Genomic DNA, 18,388 nt, shown 5'->3' with positions numbered 1-18,388 from the left:
TTTGCTTTTTCATTTTGTGTGTTTGTTCATTTATCTGTATGAATCTGAGGGGGCAGAGCTTCTACCTATGAACTTAAAGTGTTCCTGAACATTTCAAGTACCTCACAGTTTAGTGGGTGACAAAGAATAACAAATAGTGCAAACAATATTCAGTAATAGACTACATACTATTATTATTATTACTATTACTATTATTACTATTACTATTATTTTTCCTATTATGACTTCTCACTGCTAATTGGCACAGTAAATAGAAATGGTATGGTAAATAATTGCCAATAGTAAAACCAGTAAGTTTGCAAAAGGTTTGCTTTTTCTGTAGTTGAACAGGGAGAATGCAGAAGAAATGTAGGATGTGAAGAGTATGAGGGAGAAGGAAAGAAAGTGTAAATAAAAAATTAAAAGACAAGTGAAAGAGAGAATAATAGAATTTGACTGTTAGCAGGAGAAAAGATGGAAAGAAAATCAAGAGAAATACACATGTGAAAAACAATATAAAATAAACCAAAATTACACTAATCAAAATCCCTAGTCTCTAAAAGACAGAGTCATGAAAAATAACTTCTTTATAGAAATACTTGAAATGAGATAAACTGTGGAAATATGTATATGTACAAATATCCATTAGCCATTCAGAACAGAAACAATTATAAAAATAAAAAAATAAAAAAAAACCAAAAATAAGGTTCTTGATGAAAAATTAAGGAATTGTTTTTGCTGTGGTGGTCAAAAATTCTCAGTGATAATATATGATGTTTTTCTGTTCCCAAGTGTCTTTTGTTCTTTTTTTTTTCCTTGAAATACGTATTGCATACAAGAATAGTACTGCAGGCTATCAAGTTCTTTTTCTTTTTGTGTTGCTCATCAAGTTGCTGGTTTGAGTTCAAAAAATTATCAGTTTTTCTTCTCAGCATTATGAGGAGAGTCAGATTGGAGTTTGTTGTGTACTTCACTCTCAATGTGGGGTTGCTGTAGAGTTCTGTGCAGCAGAGCTCCTGGAGACAAGGTTTTGGTCAGGTTAGTCCCCCAGTGCTTCTTTGAATGGTGATTGGTCTGAAGAGTTTTATTAAGCACACCTTCAGACCCAGGCAGCTGTTGATCCACTCTGGGAGTCTGCATCTTTGAAGTCTCCCCTGGGTTCAGCTTACACTGGGGAAGAGCCAATCCTTTGCCGCCTCCACCACCAACCTATTTTAATGGGCTCCTAGGCTGCATCCCAAAGTGTACAATTCCTCCCTCCCACCTGAATTCTCACCCCACCTTAGCTGGTCCTGTGACACACAATACTTGAAGGGTGAGTGGGACCTGGGGAATCCCTGGGTCTGAATGTATTCCCCTGGGTAAAATGCTCTCTATGTCTGAATTTATCCTGGTTTTCTAGGCACACTGTGAGTCACATGGTGGGCCCCTGCCTAGTCCGGTTTTTGGGCCCAGCTTGTATGATGAAGGGTGCCAGACTTTGGTCCCATAGCCAGTGGTTTGTTGGGTGGCTGGGTGTGTGTGAGGGTTTGGGGGTGACATCTGCCTTGTCTGTTCACACACAACTAGGATGCACTCAGTATCTTTCCCACTCAAGAATATAGTGTAACTTGCCCACATTGTCCAACAGTGTCTTTGATTTCTGATTTCTCCATATCAAGACAGGCTATAGTACCATCTGAAATAGGAATTTTCTTAGTCTTCCTCTTCAGTTTGCCCATGGTGGATTTGCTCCAACAGCTGCCAGCACTGCCGATGGTTTTTTATTTTTTTCCTTTTTAAAAAATTATATCTAAGCCTCTGAGTCCCTGAGCTGTTCCAAATGTTTGGTATTAAATTCCCAATAAAGTCCCTCTTTTTCACTCACCTAACTGAGAAACTGTACATTCACTTTCTGGTCTCCTACCACTGAGCTGCTTGGAAAGCAGCCTCCTAAATTCTGCCATCTTTATCTCTCCTGGAGCATTTGATAGAAAGGAGCAGATGAAATTGGAAACAGAAATAGAATCAAAATTCAGTCACAGACTGATCTTTGGTCCTTTTAACAAGAATACCAAACTTCATCTCTTAGGGTATCCTGTCAACTCTCTGAGTTATTAAGTCTTCCAAGTTAGAATTGGGTGAATCATTAGTGGCCACCTGCTTCAAACACCTTCATATATCTAAATGTTATGTTGTTTTATGGACTAAGCTCTGAGTTAGGTATGGTCACCAGAGGTCTTAGGAGTTCCCAGAGAGAGGACTTCAACTTGGGACAAGCGGGGTCCTTTGTGTACAAGTTGGAAAAGAATTTGAGCATGCAACAGTCAGAGACAGGAACAAAGATTTATTTATAATAGTAGATATACATTTAAGAATGAGTTTGGGCCATCTTGAGAGTGAAAAGCTTTGGGAGCAAAGCAAGGAATATACCTCTTTGTTCTTTAGTGTATTGGGCACCTAATAGCTTTCTAGAGGATCAGAAGAAACAACCCCAAATTGTCTGTGTCCTAGAGGCCTTGTCTGTCCATAGTTTGGAATGCAGTCCTGTGTATTCACCTACAGAAATGCTTTGTTCACTTGTTGCTATCAAAACAGTTGTGAACTTGTCTTTATAGATTTTGGAGTGTATGGGAATGATGGCCCATGGCAGAGGCACCATAGACTCTAGAGCACTTGTGGTGCTGGGTGGCCTGTGAGAAGTATGGGTTGACTTCCCCTGAGTAAGGCATCAGTTGGCTTGTATCTGGGCTTATTTGGTGTATGTTGGTGTATGTGTCAGTAGGACCTCTTTATAGTATATAAAGCACTCTGGGGACCCACATATCTGCCATTTTCTGTGGCTTCCATGGCTGTGACCAGCGGTTGGGGTACTTCTTCCCAGATATTGTATTCCCTAAGAGTGACTTTCTCTCTGTTCTCCTCCACCCCACTTTCCTTAGTGGTTGGGAGTAATACAGCAACCTTAAAATACCAATGTTTCCTTTGTAATGATTACTCAGCCAGTTTCAAATGCATTCCCTCTGTTATTATTTGTTGCTATCTGCAGATGGAACAAAGCTGTATTGATTTAATTCCTTCTAAGATTGGTTTGGGTATAGTCTCTTTAAAATGGCTGCCTGGCATAGTTTTCCACCAGCAATTCTGATAAACTATGTACTTCTCACTGACTTGTGGCTTTGTAGCTCCTGCCCTTAGTCTGACTTCCTTTTCCACCCTTGTTTCTGAAGTAAATTTTTCAGCTTTTCCTTTCCCTCTTTTTCCTGTTGTTACATCTCCCCCCTAACCTGTCTTGGTCAGGGTTCAGGTTAATGAATTCTTTCCTGATATCTTTTTCTAGTAACCAGAGTTTCTGAGTCCCTTTAATTTTCTGTTCAGTATTATGTCTAAGTGTATTACCTCTGTCACCCACCTTTCAGATCAACTACTTTCTTACTGCTTAGATTCCAGACTGGAGGAGTTGAGATTTGCTGCCTAGTTCTCCTCTATCATCTTCCCCTTCTAATCTGTTTTTAAAATCCACAGTTTGCTTTTTTGCTTTTCAGCCTACTATGATTTAAAAAAATGTTTTCATTAGTGCATTATAGTTATTCATAATAGTGGGGTTCATTTTGACATATTCATTCATGCATGGACTATAATTTGCTCCATTTCAAACCCTAGTAATATGATTTAAAAAAAAATTTAAAACTTTTTTCCACATTATTTTTGTTTCCTTTGTGGACTAATTGTTTTAAGAAAAGTATATTTTTAATAAATCTTTAAATTCTAAAATCCCTAGTATAAAAAGAAATTAACATTACATCTCAAAAATTTAGGTTCATTTGTTACCTTAATTATTAGTCACTTTTAGTTGTAACTGGCACTTTTTAAATTTCAGATTTTTAATATTTTTAGTGTAGACTTTTTATCTATGCAACATTGAATTTTCTCTGTTTACTATGTAATTATGAAAGGTAGTTTAGGAAAGTTTATCATTTTTAGTAAATATAATCAGTAATGTACAAATTGAAATACAGATGTTTCACTTTTTTGGTCATCTCTATCAGTATGTCTAGATGAATTAATTTCACATATACAAAATTATGTGATAGAGGAATAAAAACAATTTCAGTTAATACTTTAGAGCCTTTTGTTTCTACTTTTTCTGTTATTTTTATCATTTTCTATCTTATCTTGGGTGCCTACAGAATAAAAAAAAATTTTGTTTTTTGAACTCAGGGGCACTTAACACAGATACCACATCCCCAGCCCTTCTTTATATTTTATTTAGAGACAGAGTCTCACTGAGCTGCTTAGCACCTCACTAAGTTGCCGAGTCTGGCTTTGAACTTGCAATCTTCCTGCCTCAGCTTCCCTAGCTGCTGGGATTACACTGTACCTGGTTAATCAATTACTTTTTAAAAGTGAGATCATTATTTACATTGATATTATGTCCTCTAAATGGGATTACTACCTGTGTTTTATTTTACTTACTTGATAATAGTTCTTTTTCTGGCTCTTTTCAGCACAGAGTTTTTAAAAAATGTATTTTTGTGTCAGCAAATTAGGTGATATAAAGAATTTTTTTGTAAACCTGGTTTGGAGATCATCCAGTTTGTTTTTCATGAAAAACTGTATACTCTAAATTAATAAACTATATATAGACTAAGAAAATAAACTTGTTCTCTTAGGCCAGTCTGTTTCGGGATACTAAATCAAAAGAGACATTTTGGTTTATTTTGTCTCTCATATTCCTAATTTACTTTCTATATCTAGTTGATTTTGGTGGAAGTCTTACTTCTGATCATGAGCAGAAAGATGAGTGGTGGATGGATATCTCCAGAGAGCATTTTGCATGAGGCTGGATTATTAGTAGAAGTCTGTTGAAACAGAATTATGGTTAGAAGCATGCATGAGAGATTGGTGGTATGAAGAATAAGGGGATTGTGGGTAAAATAATACTTATCATGCAATAGTATAGACCTTATCAGTGATTACTAATTATGGATAGTTTTTATGGTGAAGAAATCATTCCCGTTTAATGTAGGAAGAGATACTCTCTTCCCTTAAGTGTGGAGGCTCTTCATATTCACTCTGGATTTCAGGTTCAGGGATTGTGCTTTTGTTGGAATAGTCAGTCCTCTCTGTAATAGTGTTTATATGTCAACATCTTGTAGATAAGAATGGAAGTCATGGATTCTAATTCATGTAATGATTTGAATCTACGTTAGATGGGCAGGTTTTTCTTTTCATTTATATCCCAACTTTAAAAAAATGAATTAAGATGGGTGTTTAGAAGAACATACTTTTGTTCTCTCAGTGTTTCTTAGAATCAGCACTTTGTTAAGAAACTTCAGTTATTTTATTTCACAAGCCCTCTGGGAATGTTTAGACATAACACTTTATAGTGTTATTTGGCAAACATAGAGCCTTAGTGTGTGTTGTTACTTTGTCACCTGCCCCTTCCCCAATAATTGAGTTATTGTAATGTGTCAGACATTACATAAAAGCACTTTACATATATTAACTCTAATTTTATTAACAGATTTGTCAGGTAGATATTATCACCCCATATATTACAGATTCATTCATTTTTTTCAGCTACCTAAATGTTTGAATGCTGAATGTGGGTAAATTACTGTTTTAGCTATTGGGCCTCAGCTATAAAATATAAATTCTCTATTCTCATCAAGAAGACTAAAACAGATAAAGGGAGATAGAGTGAACATGGGGAAGGGAGGAGGAAGTTTCTCCTATATATTTTTACAGAATGATTAGGTATGGCCTTTGTGAGATGATAACATTTGGGCAGAGAACATATGGAATTGAGGAAGCAATTCTTTAGTTCTCTGAGGAAAGTGCTGTTCTTATATGTACAGAAAGCATAAAGGGCCTGATATGGGAACCTGATTATTTTAGGTGAAGGAATTGCAGGGAGACTAGTATGACCAGAGAAGAGGGGAGGTTTGGGGAGAGGCAGAGAGAATGATTAGGGAGGAGATCAACAAAGGCTTTATAGTAACATCAGATTTTACTTAGAGATGGCATACTGTTTGAGAATTTTGGGCAGAGAATTAATTGAGGTTTATAGAGTTATACATTGCTTTTGGAATTTGAGAAAAATACCTAAATATTTTCCAGTAATTCTTGCATAATGAAGTATTATCACCAGATATTTGTGTAAAGCAGAAAAGGTCTATGATTTCCCCTAATAGTCCTGTGAGTAACATGCCCCTAGCTTAGAAGATAAAGATTAGTTGCAAGTCATTGAGGAAGGTAAGAGCTGGTATTTATAGGAGAGAGAAAATCAATACAGAATATTTTTTGGAGGCAAATGCCTATGTAGCATTTCTTAGAATTCAATCATGTTATGATTTAAGTCAGATGAATACATTATTGATTTCCTGAAAGAAACAATCTTTACATCATACATTGAAAACATCTTTACATCATACATTCCTCTGTTTGCTTAATTTTCCACATACAAAGTGTGTGTATGTGTGTGTGTCTATGTAGATTTTTTTAAAAATATTTTTTTTAGTTGTAAATGGACCTTTATTTTATTTATTTATATGTGGTGTGAAGAATTGAACCCAGTGCCTCACACATGCTAGGCAAGTGCTCTGCCAGTAAGCCACAACCCCAGCCCTAGATAGGTATCTTTTTAATGCTAGAATGAAACTTAGTGTCTTGCCGACTCTACCATTGAACTATATGCCATCCCAAATCAACTTATATTCTTCTTTGTATCAACTCATTAAAAGCATCTATTTTCTGTTGACTCGAATAGTTTCTTTGAGAGTTTGTGAACTTTTTGGGTCCTTATGGAAGAGACCTAAAGAAATTGTGTTCTTTCTATCTTGAGTCTTAGAGTGGACACATTAATGAAGTTTGTAATAGAATTTTGGTCTTAAAAAAAGAAGATCAAATCCGTAATAAAGTCTTCCTCCAAATGAAAAACCCAGGACCCAGTGGCTTCAGTGCTGATTTTTAACAGACTTCAAAGAAGAAATAACACCAGTTTTTCTCAAACTATTACAAGAATTGAAAGTGAGGGAGTCTTTCTAAACTCATTCCTTAAGTCTAGCATTACCCTGATATGCAAACAAGACAAGGACACAAAATTAATGGAAACTATAAGCCAGTATTTCTGATGAAGCTAGGTGCAAAAATTCTCAACAAAATATTAGCAAATTGAAACCAATATCCCATAAATAAAATTTATTCATCATGATCAAGTTGGTTTCATTCCAGGGATGCAAGGATAGTTTGACATATACAAATAAATAAATGTAATACATAATAAATACCAACAGAACAAAGGATAAAAATCATATCACCATCTAAATAGATGCAGAAAAAACATTTAATAACATTTAATATCCCTTCATGACAAAAGCCTGGAACAAATTAGGTATAGAATAATCATACCTCAACATAATTAAAGCTATGTATGACAAATCCACAGCCAGCATCATATTGAATGGGGAAAAGGTGAAAGGACTTCCTTTAAGATCAGGAATCAAAGGTGTCCACTCTCACTGCTCTTTTTTTTTTATTATTGTAAACAAATGGGATACATGTTGTTTCTCTGTCTGTACATGGCGTAAAGGCATACCATTTGTGTAATCATAAATTTACATAGGGTAATGTTGTTTGATTCATTCTGCCATTTTTTCCCTTCCCCCCACCCCTCCCACCCCTCCCCTCCCTCTATACAGTCCTTCCTTCCTCCATTCCTGCCCCCCTCCCTAAACCCAACTCCAACCCCAACACTAACCCCTCCCACCCCCCATTATGTGTCATCATCCACTTATTAGCGATATCATTCTTCCTTTGGTTTTTTGAGTTTGGCTTATCTCACTTAGCATGATATTCTCCAGTTTCATCCATTTGCCTGCAAATGCCATAATTTTATCATTCTTTATGGCTGAGTAATATTCCATTGTATATATATACCACAGTTTCTTTATCCATTCATCAATCAAAGGACATCTAGGTTGGTTCCACAATCTGGCTATTGTGAACTGAGTAGCTATGAACATTGATGTGGCTGTATCTCTGTAATATGCTGATTTTAAGTCCTTTGGGTATAGGCCAAAGAGTGGGATAGCTGGGTCAAATGGTGGTTCCATTCCAAGTTTTCTAAGGAGTCTCCACACTGCTTTCCAGAGTGGCTGCACTAATTTGCAGCCCCACCAGCAATGTATGAGTGTACCTTTCTCCCCACATCCTCGACAACACCTGTTGTTGCTTGTATTCTTGATAATCGCCATTCTAATTGGAGTGAGATGGAATCTTAGGGTGGTTTTGATTTGCATTTCTCTTATTACTAGAGATGTTGAACATTTTTCCATATGTTTGTTGATTGCTTGTAGATCTTCTTCTGTGAAGTGTCTATTCATTTCCTTAGCCCATTTGTCGATTGGATTATTTGCATTCTTGGTGTAGAGTTTTTTGAGTTCTTTATAGATTCTGGAGATTAGTGCTCTATCTGAAGTCTGATTGGCAAAGATTTTCTCCCACTCTGTAGGCTCTTTCTTCGCATTGCTGATAGTTTCCTTTGCTGAGAGAAAGCTTTTTAGTTTGAATGTATCCCAGTTATTAATTCTTGCTTTTATTTCTTGTGCTATGGGAGTCCTGTTGAGGAACTCTGGTCCTAAGCCGACATGTTGAAGCTCTGGACCTACTTCTTCTTCTATAAGATGCAAGGTCTCTGGTCTGATTCCGAGATCCTTAATCCATTTTGAGTTTAGTTTCGTGCATGGTGAGAGATATGGGTTTAGTTTCATTCTGTTGCATATGGATTTCCAATTCTCCCAGCACCATTTGTTGAAGATGCTATCTTTTCTCCATTGCATATTTTTGGCCCCTTTGTCTAGTATGAGAAAACCGTATTTATTTGGGTTTGTGTCCGTGTCCTCTATTCTGTACTATTGATCCACCTTTCTATTTTGGTGCCAATACCATGCCGTTTTTGTTACTATTGCTTTGTAGTAGAGTTGAAGATCTGGTATTGCGATACCCGCTGCTTCACTCTTTCTGCCAAGGATTGCTTTAGCTATTCTGGGTTTTTTATTTTTCCAGATAAATTTCATAATTGCTTGCTCTATTTCTGTAAGGTACATCATTGGGATTTTAATTGGAATTGCATTGAATCTGTATAGCACTTTTGGTAGTATGGCCATTTTGACAATATTAATTCTGCCTATCCAAGAACATGGGAGATCTTTCCATCTTCTAAGGTTTTCTTGAATTTCTTTCTTTAGTGCTCTGTAGTTCTCATTGTAGAGGTCTTTCACCTCTTTTGTGAGCTTGATTCCCAAATATTTTATTTTTTTCGATGCTATTGTGAATGGGGTAGTTTTCCTAATTTCTCTTTCTGAAGATTCATCGCTTATGTATAGAAATGCCTTAGATTTATGTGCATTGATCTTATATCCCACTACTTTACTGAATTCACTTATGAGTTCTAAAAGTTTTCTGGTGGAATTTCCTGGTTCCTCTAAGATACAATCATATCATCAGCAAATAGGGATAGTTTGAGTTCTTCTTTTCCTATTCATATCCCTTTAATTTCTTTGGTCTGTCTAATTGCTCTGGCTAGAGTTTCAAGGACGATATTGAATAGAAGTGGTGAAAGAGGGCATCCCTGCCTTGTTCCAGTTTTTAGAGGGAATGCTTTCAGTTTTTCACCATTTAGAATGATATTGGCCATGGGCTTAGCGTAGATGGCCTTTACAATGTTAAGGAATGTTCCCACTACCCCAATTTTTTCTAGTGTTTTGAGCATGAAGGGGTGCTGTAGTTTATCAAATGCTTTTTCTGCATCTATCGAAATAATCATGTGATTATTGACTTTAAGTCTATTGATATGGTGAATGACATTTATTGATTTCCTGATGTTGAACCAACCTTGCAGCCCTGGGATGAAACCCACTTGATCATGGTGCACTATCTTTTTAATATGTTTTTGTATGCGATTTGCTAAAATTTTGTTTAGAATTTTTGCGTCGATGTTCATTAAGGATATTGGTCTGAAATTTTCTTTCCTTGATGTGTCTCTGTCTGGTTTAGGTATCAGGGTGATATTGGCTCCATAGAATGAGTTTGGGAGGGTTCCCTCCTCTTCTATTTTATGGAATACTTTGAGAAGTATTGGAATGAGCTCTTCTTTAAAGGTTTTGTAGAACTCGGCTGAGAACCCATCTTGTCCTGGACTTTTCTTTGTTGGTAGGCTATTGATGACTTCTTCTATTTCATTACTTGAAATTGGTCTATTTAAATTGTGTATGTCCTCCTCGTTCAGTTTAGGCAATTCTTATGTCTCTAGAAACCTGTTGATGTCTTCGAGATTTTCTATTTTGTTGGCGTATAGGTTTTCAAAATAGCTTCTAATTATGTTTTGTATTTCGGTCGTGTCTGTTGTGATATTTCCTTGTTCATTCCGAATTTTAGTGATTTGGGTTTTCTCTCATCTTCTCTTTGTTAGTGTGGCTAAAGGTTTATCAATTTTTTTTATTTTTTTGAAGAACCAACTATTTATTTTGTCAATTTTTTGTATTGTTTCTTTTGTTTCAATTTCGTTGATTTCAGCTCTCACTTTAACTATTTCCTGTCTTCTACTACTTTTGGTGTTGGTCTGTTCTTCTTTTTCTCGGGCTTTGAGCTGTAGTGTTAGGTCGTTTATTTTTTGAGTTTTACTTCTTTTATTAAATGCGCTCCATGAAATAAATCTTCCTCTAAGTACTGCTTTCATAGTGTCCCAGAGATTTTGATATGATGTTTCTTTGTTCTTGTTTACCTCTAAGAATTTTTTAATTTCCTTCCTAATATCTTCTGTTATCCATTCATCATATAATAGGATATTGTTTAATCTCCAGGTGTTGGAGTAGTTTCTGTTTTTTACTCTTTCATTTATTTCTAACTTCAATCCATTATGATCTGATAGAATACAAGGTAGTGTCTCTATCTTCTTGTATTTGCTGGCATTAGCTTTGTGGCATAATATATGGTCTATTTTAGAGCAGGATCCATGTGCTGCTGAGAAGAAAGTGTATTCGCTCTTGGTTGGATGGTATATTCTATAAATGTCTGTTAAGTCTAAATTACTGATTGTGTTATTGAGATCTCTGGTTTCTTTGTTCCATTTTTGTTTGGAAGATCTGTCCAGTGGTGAGAGAGGCGTGTTAAAATCACCTAGTATTATTGTGTTATGGTCTATTTGGTTTCTAAAATTGAGAAGGATTTGTTTAACATACATGGATGAGCCACTGTTTGGGGCATAGATGTTTATGATTGTTATATCTTGCTGATTTATGCTTTCCTTAAGCAGTATGAAATGTCCTTCTTTATCCCTTCTGACTAACTTTGGCTTGAAGTCCACATTATCTGAAATGAGGATGGATACTCCAGCTTTTTTGCTGAGTCCATGTGCATGGTATGTTTTTCCCCATCCTTTCACCTTTAGTCTATGGGTATCTCTTTCTATGAAGTGAGTCTCTTGCAGGCAACATATTGTTGGATCTTTCTTTTTAATCCAATCTGCCAGTCTATGTCTTTTGATTGATGAATTTCAGGCCATTAACATTCAGGGTTATTATTGAGATATGATTTGTATTCCCGGTCATTTGGTTCATATTTAAAATTTTTGACACATCTTGGTTCCTCCTTTATTTGACAGTTCCTTTAGGATAATTCCTCCCTTTGCTGATTTGCTTCTTTGTTTTTTATCTCTTCCTCATGAATTATTTTGCTGAGGATGTTCTGTAATGCTGGCTTTCTTTTTGTAAATTCTTTTAGCTTTTGTTTATCATGGAATGATTTTATTTCATCGTCAAATTTGAAGGTAAGTTTTGCTGGGTATAAGATTCTTGGTTGGCATGCATTTTCTTTCAGAGCTTGAAAAATGTTGTTCCAGGCCCTTCTAGCTTTTAGGGTCTGGATTGAAAAATCTGCTGATATCCGTATTGGTTTCCCCCCGAATGTAATTTGGTTCTTTTCTCTCACAGCCTTTAAAATTCTGTCTTTATTTTGTATGTTAGGTATTTTCATTATAATGTGCCTTGGCGTAGGTCTGTTGTAATTTTGTGTATTTGAAGTCCTATAAGCCTCTTGGACTTGATTTTCCATTTCATTCTTCAGATGTGGGAAATTTTCTGATATTATTTCATCGAATAGATTGTTCATTCCTTTGGTTTGTTTCTCTAAGCCTTCCTCAATCCCAATAATTCTCAAATTTGGCCTTTTCATGATATTCCATAGTTCTTGGAGATTCTGTTCATGATGTCTTACCATGTTCTCTGTTTGTTCAACTTTGTTTTCGAGGTTAAATATTTTGTCTTCAATATCTGAGGTTCTGTCTTCCAGGTGTTCTATCCTATTGGTTATGCTTTCTATGGAGTCCTTAATTTGGTTTATTGTTTCCTTCATTTCAAGGATTTCTGTTTGTTTTTTTTTCAATATCTTTAACTCTTCATTGAAATGATCGTTTGCTTCCAGTATTTGCTCTTTTAACTGTCGATTGGTGCGATCATTCAGTGCCTGCATTTGCTCTTCCATCTCGTCATTCAATGCCTGCATTTGCTCTTTCATCTCATCGTTTGCTTCCCTAATCATCTTAATTATGTACATTCTGAACTCTCTTTCTGTCATTTCTTCTGCCATGCTGTCGTTGGATTTTATTGATGTATCATCTAGAGTTGTTTGGGGCATTTTCTTCCCTTGTTTTCTCATATTGTTCAGGAATCAGTGGGTCATTAATATATTGCAGATTTCCTCTATCGACTTACAATGTCCCTGAAGATTGCTAGTATATCCCCTCTTATCCTTCAGTAGCCTGAAGTCTTGGAGGAAGTTGATAATGCGGAGTTCCACGAAGAAGCTGCCTCTCTAGGGGTGGTGACCCTCAGGTGGCGTATATTCCCTGCTAGTGGGCAGAGGTTCCTCCACTTATTGACCAATGGTCATCCAATGGGGAACTAGACTGCGGGCTGAATCAAGGCCTGTTTGTGCCTGTGTCTCTGGTTTTACTGTCCCTGTGGGAAAACCTCCCCCGGCAGGGAAGACTCACTCGGTGGGGACACCTCGCCTGTCAGTTGCCCTCCTAGAGGTTCCCCTCAATCTACAACTACCGCCTGGGCTGGACTGTCTTCCTCTGCAATGTTCCCAGGGGCCCGGACCTACCTCCTGGGCCTGGGAGCCTCACCCTTTGCAGGCAAGTCTCCTTAGGCTGCCTCTCCCAGAGAATCTGCCCGCAGCCCTGGAAACTTCGCTCCGCCCCTAGGCGTGTCTCTGTGCGGCTCTTCCAGCAAGAAGCCACCTAGCTCCTGGGACCCTGCTCTGCACCTAATCGCCTGGCTATGCGGCCCCTCCTCTGAGCCGCCACCTGGAGCCTCGTACAATAGCTCCGAGACCCAGAGACCCGCCACACACCTCCTCCTCCGGACAGCCGCCCAGTTTCCGACACAGTCCCTAGGAGTCCAAGCAACTCACTTCGCGTCTCCTCCTCCCGCCAACCACCCGTAGCCCTAGGCAGTCACTCCAAGTCCAAGTGACCCGCCCTGTTCCTCCTCCTCCTCCTCCGTGTAGCCCCCCTGGTGTTCAGGAGTGGTGACTCCGAGACCAAGTGACCCACCACGCTCCTCCTCCAGGCAGGCCACCGGTGTTCAGGAGCGGTCGCTTTTAGTCCAATCAACTCACCACTCGCCTCCTCCTCTGGCAACTGCCTGTAGCTCTGATGCAGTCACTCCTAGATTAAGCGACCCACCGCGCTCCTCCTCTTCCTCCGGGCAACCGCCCGGTGCTCAGAAGCGGTTGTTCTGAGTCCAAACAGCTCTCGATGCAGCTCCTCCTCTGGTAACCGCCTGTGGCTCTGATGTAGTCACTCCTAGACCAAGTGACCCGCCGCACTTCTCCTCTTCCTCCGGGCAACCTCCCGGTGTTCAGGAGCGGTCTTTCTTCGTCCAAACAGCTCACCACGCAGCTCCTCCTCAGGTAGCCGCCCGGAGCCCCAGTGGTTGCTCTGAGTCCTCACTGCTCTTTTTAAATATAGTACTAGAAGTTTTAGCCAGAGGAGTTTGGCCAGAGAAAGAAAGAAAAGACATAACTAGGACCGGGGAAAACATATTTCTATTTGCAGATGAGATATACATATAGAAAAACCTACCAAAAAACTTCTAGAACTGACAAATGAATTTGGTAAAGTATCAGGATACAAAATCAACCTAAAAAATTGGTAGCTTTTCTATTCATTAGTAATGTGTTTGCTGGGAAAGAAATCATGAAAGCAATTCCATTCACGGTACCTGCAGGGGGAGAGAGAGAGAGAGAGAGAGAGAGAGAGAGAGAGAGAGAGAGAGACACACACACTCACAGAGACACACACACACACACACACACACACACACCCTACCGACTGACCGACCTAGGAATAAATAACAAAGGAAATGAGAAACCTCTACAATGAAAATTGCACAACATTGATGAAAGAAATTGAAGATGATATTAAAAAAGAAAGACTTTCCATGTTAATTTATTAGAAGAATTAATAGTGTTCAAATGTCTGTGCTTCCCAAAGTGAATCTATAGATACAATGTAATCCTCATCACAATACCAATGAAATTTTTCATAGAGCTAGAAAACAGTAACTAAGATTTATATGACAGCATAAAAGGCCCTGAATTGCCAAAGCAATTTTGGGAAAAAGGCACAATTTCTTATTTGAAGACATACAGAGCCAGAGCTAGAAAAATAACCAGGTATCAGTACAAATACATTTACACCAGTGGAACAGAATAGAAAACCCAGCAGTAAACATGTTTATATATATATATCTATCTCCAAATGATTCCCCACAGAGGCCAAAAATACATTAGAGAAAGGACAGCCTTTCAATAAATGATGTCAGAAAAATGGGATATCCACATACAAGAGATTGAAACTTTACCCTTATTTCTCACCCTGTATAAAAATGTACTCAAAATGGATCAAGATTAGAAATCTGAAACTACTGGAAGAAAACCCAAGGAGTATACTTCAAGACATTAGTACAGGCAAAGATTGTCTGGATAGGACCCCCAGAGTGCAGGAAATGAGGAAAATTCACATATGGGATGACATCAAACTAAAAAGCTTATGTACAGTAAACAATCAGCAGAGTGAATATGAGAAAATATTTGTCAACTCTTCATCTGACAGAGGGCTAATATCTATAATATATAAGGAACTCAAAGAAAGTAACAACAAAAACCCAAGTAAAAAGATTAGAGAAAATGGCAAATGAACTTAATATACCCTTCTAAAAAGAAGAAATGCAGTAGTTAATAAACATATGAAAAATGAGTTAATTTTTGTGACTGGTATAAGGTCTGTGTCCATATTTATTTTTTGTGTGGGGATGTTCAGTTGTTCTAGCACCATTTGTTGAAAACATTGTTTTATTTCCTCATTGTATTACCTTTGCCCCTTTGTCAAAGATCAGTTGATTCTGTTTGTCTATTTCTGCATGTTTATATTTAATTCTGTAGATCTATTTGTCTGTTCTTTCATTAGTAGCCCTCTGCCTTGACCACTGTAGTTTTGTAGTGTTCTTTCGGTTTTTATTTGAGAAGAGACTTTTTGGAGAGCCTTACTCTCCCAAATCATTCTGATGTCATTGTGTTTCTTTTTTTTTTTTAAAATGTTTTTAGTTTTAGATGGACACAATACCTTTATTTTATTTATTTATTTTTATGTGGTCCTGAGGCTTGAACCCAGTACCTCACACGTGCTAGGCAAGTGCTCTACCATTGAGCTTATCACAAAAAGTATCATGTTGGTAAGATTATCACTTTTTTAAAAAGTAAAGAAATTGAGATTTAATGTGTAAAGTGAGTTAATGAAACTTATTATCTCAGTTGTTGACCTAAACAGAAATAAAGGTTTCTTTTCTTTTGTTGTTTGTTGTTTCAGGGGAGAAATAGTTGATTCTTTTCCTCATAGTTTTGTTAGGAGACTTAAATGTGAATACAGGGAATAAGCTTTCAATTTCAGTATATAAGGCTTTGGAGACTGAGATAGGAGGATCACAAGTTCAAGTTCAGCTCAGCAACTTAATGAGGCCCTAAGCAACTTAATGATACCCTGTCTCAAAATAAAAAATGAAAAGGACTGGGGTTGTGGCTCAGTGGTTAAGAGCCCCAGCATTCAATTCCTGGTACCAAAAACACCCAATAAATTCTTATGTAATATTAGCTATTATTAATAATCTCCACTTCTTTTTTTTATCTTTCTCCTTTAAAAATACAACTCTTGGCTTGCCCTCCTACATGCAGGAACTGCTTCCTCTTCAACCCTAGTAATGAAACCATAGCAGAGCTCTGAAAAGAATAGATTGGAATTGAGAAAATATGGTAATACAATTTCCTTTTCCCTGAAAATTGTTTCTATCATGTAATTGGAAATCTTGTTAGTATTGCTGTGTATGAATGCTGAAAGGAGATAAATATGGGGGGTGTAGAGAGGGCTGGGTGGGGGGTGTTGAGAAGTATCTGTGCTACAGGGGTGTTGACTTTAATAACTAGAAGGCAAAGAAATGAGAGTAGTATAGTATACTGCATGTGAGATTGAATGAGATCAGGAAACAAAAGTCTTAAGTTGTACTCCCTGTCTGCAACAAAACCACTCAATATTTTTGGAATTTCTTTGCCTCTAATGTATATATTTGGATTTTTTTGTGCAGTTGAGTACTTTAAGATATTTTCTAATGCCTTGTTTCTTAAGGGATGTGTGCTCTGTGATGAAAATTGGGACTGTAGTAACAAAAACTCTTCCTTTTGAAGTAAATTACTAGGACAATTCTAGGTCCTAATAAAGTCACAGTTGGTATGTTAAGGAGAGCTTTGTATTAATTTATTTTTTCTAAAAATATTCTATTAAGTCTCTTACAAAAAAAAGACAACAGTATCATTTTAATATCTTTTGTATGCTTTCTTTTAGGTTGGTACAGAGGAGTGTCAACAAAGAAGCCAAATGTAAAGGTAATGAAAAGTTTGTTAGTTTTTTTAATCCCAGAAGGAGATGCCTAAGTATGTTTGATAAAATAACAACTTTTACTGATCTGTTAGTTTTTTTTTTTTTTTTTTGCAAGCATATTAAGCAGGTTTTATATAAAGGTAATAATACAGACTTCTCACGGCAGGAAGAAGGGGGCCATGGCTGATGTTCTAAAAGTCCCAAGAAGTGAGTGCACCCTCCATCTTTTATAGGTTAAAGTATCTTTTGTTCTCCAGTTTTCTCCCCCCTTATCTCTCTTTCCTGCCTACTGACTAGGCCTGGTTTAGCATTAAGTGAGAAACCATGGGCAGGGGGAGGGCCAGGGGGATTCAGGTAGATAAGGACCCAGGGGGCACCAATTAGCAGCCTCTTGTTTGCAGTCCTTGATAAAGGCAGGTAAATTTGGTAATCAATGGCCTCTGGAGATCCTTGACATTCCATTCTTCCAGGGGCAGTCTCCAACTTCCAGAGGCAGATGGCTTCATGGCTTCATTTCCTTGAATTGACCGGATTCCCTATTTCTACACTAACTACCTGTCCTTAATTCTGGCTTCATTTCCCCCTTTAGCTTTAGGAACTCCTAACTGCTGTAAGGAAAAGAAAGGGGGCACCGATCGTTCTGGCTGCTTCGAAGCTGAAAGCAGGCAGCGAGGGGCAAGCAGTTTGGAGTTCCTTTTTTAAAAATCGGGTCAATCGAGGGGTTCAAGGTAGAAGTCTGGTTGGGGAAGAACAGGTTGTAAAGTCATCTGGGGGTGGGTGCTTCTATGATAGAAGAACAAAAAGACATGAGTACTGAAATGAGATTAGTACAAAGTAAATGTTGCAGCATCTGGAACAGGCCACTGAGTATCGTGAAAATGACAGAAGTTAAACTCTCACCAGGAGGTGGAAGAACTGAGAAATTGTTCCCATAATGCAGCCTAACAAAGGTCGGAGAGGACAAGGCCTTTATTTGGGGACTTTAACGTTGTCCAGGTTATCAGGAATGTAAACACAACATTTAACTCTTAATGTCATAGATGTCCCCAGAAAATATAGTTAAGCTACTTAATGTCATCTGATTTTTGTAAAATATCCCTTTATTGGTATAATCTGTGTTTAGTAGAGCTCTCTATACTTCTGTTACTTAGGGCTAGATAATCATATGAGCAAACATAGCTTAAGTCTACCTGTGTAGCTTAGGAAGGTCTTAAACTGACTAAAAACTTCTGACTCTGGCAGTTTCTCTTGATAGTTATCAGGCACATTTGCTGAAGAATCTTTCTTTCATTTGTAGCTTCCAGTCTTTATTCTAGTGTGCTAATACAAGGGTACATCTTAAGTTACATTTAACTATTTTTTCTTTTAAATGCCCAAGAATGGCTATATTTTGGTTTTAACTGTTTTGCTGGGTGTCTTAAGATCAAGCTGGTC

At 37.6% G+C, this 18,388-nt stretch overlaps 1 protein-coding gene across 1 annotated transcript in view; it reads left to right on the top strand.

Moving 5' to 3' along the window:
* The window catches only part of Dock3 (dedicator of cytokinesis 3), a 712,604-nt gene that overhangs the window by 150,716 nt on the left and 543,500 nt on the right, over window positions 1-18,388 (top strand). The window contains 1 exon segment of the mRNA XM_047563117.1: window positions 16,919-16,959. Within this exon segment, the coding sequence (XP_047419073.1) occupies window positions 16,919-16,959 (41 nt within the window).

This window comes from Sciurus carolinensis, chromosome 9 (assembly GCF_902686445.1).
Source record: "Sciurus carolinensis chromosome 9, mSciCar1.2, whole genome shotgun sequence".
In the NCBI taxonomy this organism is placed as follows: Eukaryota; Metazoa; Chordata; class Mammalia; order Rodentia; family Sciuridae; genus Sciurus; species Sciurus carolinensis.
This window is presented reverse-complemented; position numbering and strand designations above follow the sequence as displayed.